This window comes from Cyprinodon variegatus, unplaced genomic scaffold (assembly GCF_000732505.1).
Source record: "Cyprinodon variegatus isolate N-32 unplaced genomic scaffold, C_variegatus-1.0 Scaffold894, whole genome shotgun sequence".
Classification (NCBI taxonomy): Eukaryota; Metazoa; Chordata; class Actinopteri; order Cyprinodontiformes; family Cyprinodontidae; genus Cyprinodon; species Cyprinodon variegatus.
The window spans coordinates 52,903-56,277 of NW_015151347.1; the positions used below are offsets into that span (position 1 = coordinate 52,903).

The following is a 3,375-nucleotide window of genomic DNA, read 5'->3' on the forward strand; positions in this document are numbered from 1 at the left end:
ATTCTCCATTTAACGATTAATCAATTACTAAATTAGTTGACGTTCATTTCAATAATCAATTAATTATAATGAATCCAATTCATTGTTTCAGCCCTAGTTTCTTTTATTTGAAGTTAAATTAGTGCAGCAGATTTCACCCATCAGGCCACAATGCTTTTTTCTTTCCACTCAACTTTCCTACTTACTGGGATTCTGAAATTTCAGGGTTTTTTCTTTTTTTTCCACTTTTGTCTTTATTGTTTTTGACAAAAGAAGAAACAATACGCTGATCTCAGCCCTCTGAACATCAGCAAAATACAAAACCAAAACAAAATTAACACTCAAATCTAAGACAGCAACTGGTTGTCATGATAGTCAGACAGTTTCCGAGGCCAATTTATATGTTATCCTTTTTTCTTTAAATTGAGCTATTTTCAATCTTAAAATGAAGGTCATTCTTTCCTTCGTCAATATTTCCTCCACAATCTCCATCCACTGAGTATGTTTGAGTGGCTCAGGTTTTTGCATCTTCTTGTTATTGCTTTCCTCACTGCTGACAGTAATATCTTAACCAAATATTGATCATCTTTATTCACATTAGACATAAGACCCAGATGCATTGTGGTAAAAGTAAAAGTACTTTGCACAGAGTTTGCACAGAGTTTGCACAGAGTAAGGTGGATAGAAGACCAGAAAGGTTTTATCTCAATGCAGTTCCAGAAAACATTTGCATGGTTGGCATCAGCCGTGGCAAATTGCCTCCAACACATTTGTCGGGTGGACAGTTGTTTACTTTTAATAGATGGTGTGATAAAGAATCGAATTAAGTTTTTCCAATTGAATTCCCTCCATTTTAGTGAATTTGTAGCTGTCTGAGACATCTCACAGATCTAATACCATTCTTTATTTGAAATTGTGGAAATTTCTGTTTTAATTTTGTATAAAGCATGATAATCAAACTTACAAGAAAAAAAAAAAAACCTGTTAATATTTTTCTGTTTTTAACAAATCATATAAATTTCACTTTTTGACACAAGTGACGTAAAAAAAAGTTAAACTTTTTTTGGATTAATGAAATCACTTTTTGAGCCGTTCTTGTAGTTTGACTGATAACGATGCATCTCCCGTATCCCTTCCAATGTTGTGGTTAAAGGAGCAGCCGAAGATCATCGAGCCTCTGGACTACGAAGCGGTGGTGTTTCAGAGGAAAGCCCAGATCCACAGTGACCCCCACAGAGACCTGCTCCTCTGCCCTGTTGACGATGTTTCGGTGAGTTCCCATGAACTTCATGTGTCTCACCAACACTGTTGTGACGCAGACACAAAGTCATTTGTATCTTTTAGAATTTTCTTTATATTTTTGTTATTACCTGTAATAAATCAGAAAAATCTTTAAACATCTTAATAGATTCCAACAGGTGAAAGAAAATCCAGGTTAGTTAATATCAGTATATTATTTAAGCTTTGAACAAAGAAAACATTCTGGTAATTACCTGGAGAGGACATGGCAATGGCAGTAGCATGCTGTGGGGATATTTTTTTGTAGGGAAATGGAGGCTGATCAGGTCAATTATATGTTTTCTATGAAGGCTTCATAGGTTTTCTTGAGAACATTATTGAGCAAACAGCAATGTGAAGACTGAACAATCAGCAGACGGCTAAGTTAAAAAGATGCAGGTGTTCTGAACAGCATAGACTAAAGTTAAGCTTGTTAAGGTCATTACCACCTTATGCCACTACTATGTTTTTACCTAACTCAAATATTGCTGTTAAAATGGATTGAATCATATGGCTGTAAGATTAAAAAATGTACAGGAAATAGAGTGAGGGATACAAATAGTTTACAAAGCACTTTGTTCTCCTGGTTTTGCTGGTTATAAACTCAGTGTGTTCTGTATGAATGCTCCCATGTGTCTTGGTTTGTTTATGTTGCCGTGTTTGCATGGATGCAGGAATCCCAGATCTCCCGACAGAGGAGGACGGTCTTTACCTCCGTTCCTCAGAATGCTGAGCAAGAGGCCAGGAGCCTGTTTGCTAAAGAGGTATGCTTGCCTTAATTTATATTAAGGGATGCAATTTATTAAGATCCTGTGAGTAAAGGGGAAATAAAGCTTTTTTCTGTGAATGCAGCTGTCCGAGTCAGGAATTTATTTTACTGTTGGATTAATAACATGAATAAATAAAAGAAGCTGTTTCCTCTAAAATCAGTATTTATTCTCATCTTTACTTGATTTTAGTAATCTCAGACCTGCCAAAAGGATTTTTTTTGATCATCAGAATCATCAATGTAAAACCTTACATGAACAATTGAACTGTTCTATCGGCTCTAAATCTGGTCTCATTGGTCGATTCTTGTGATTGTGATGCAGCCTAGAAATTGGCAAGGACCTCTTTGAAATCAGGCAAAAAAACAACAGATGTAACCTTTAAGGCGTTATAAACCAATACTACCTATTTTCAGTTTCCTTCACAGAAAAGGGATATGGATGTTCTCCACAGAGTAAAATAACTGTACATTTTTGCTGTCCTCTATATCTGACTGTATTTGCTACTAATCCAGCTCTCTGATCCCCAGTGCATCAAGATGTACAACACCGACTGGCACATCATTAACTACAAATATGAGGCTTACTCAGGAGATTTCCGCATGCTGCCAAAGTAAGGAGCATAAGTCCCCAAACTGATGGGAAAAAGTGACATAATGTAGGAAAAACTGTGTTCAATGTACAGAATGTTTGTAAAACCACCCTGGAACTTAGCTGGAAGTCCTTTTTTCTGACAGTTATTTAAGATATACAAGGGATTAGTCTGCTCACTGGTGACCTACAAGAAATCTCTAATATAATTATACCTTTTTAAATCTTCTGCTAAGAAGTAATGTAGCACAGAACTCTGAGCTCACTGAAAAATAAGGATGTTTTTCAAAACGATGCCTCACAGTCGTACATCGCCCTCTACAGCACTGGATGATATCTACTAAAGCTAAAATTGTTACATTCTTTTGAAATTATGTGATATAATCTATATGGAGTACCTAAGAAGAAGTATAAAATCTACTTTTTAACTAAATACTGAGCTCTTTAGATGGGTAAAAGGTTCTTGTTTAAAACAGAAAAGGCAACAAGGTCATAATTTAGCTTTTGGATTCAGGTGTGTCAGAAAATAGATACCTCTTATACCCCATTTACACTACCCTTGAAAAACCGTGCTGAGACCGGTCTGAGCTCAGTAACCGAGATAACTTATCGTGTGTAAATGGAAAGCAAACTGAACTGAACTGAGCTGGACACAACCGGACCAAGCTAACTGTAGACCAGTTCCAGAGGCTCGGTTTTTCCCTGGCTCGGTTCTCTGATTACAAGAGTGCATGAGCAGAACGCGTCATCTCCGTCTGGC

At 36.7% G+C, this 3,375-nt stretch overlaps 1 protein-coding gene across 3 annotated transcripts in view; it reads left to right on the forward strand.

Annotated features, from left to right (window-relative positions):
* Nucleotides 1–3,375, forward strand: part of dock11 (dedicator of cytokinesis 11) — a 134,203-nt gene that overhangs the window by 22,932 nt on the left and 107,896 nt on the right. For all 3 annotated transcript variants that reach the window (XM_015397869.1, XM_015397870.1, XM_015397871.1), the window contains exons 2-4: nt 1,133–1,249; nt 1,932–2,021; nt 2,555–2,637. In XM_015397869.1, coding sequence (XP_015253355.1) covers nt 1,133–1,249; nt 1,932–2,021; nt 2,555–2,637 — 290 coding nt within the window. The remainder of the gene's footprint in view (nt 1–1,132; nt 1,250–1,931; nt 2,022–2,554; nt 2,638–3,375) is intronic.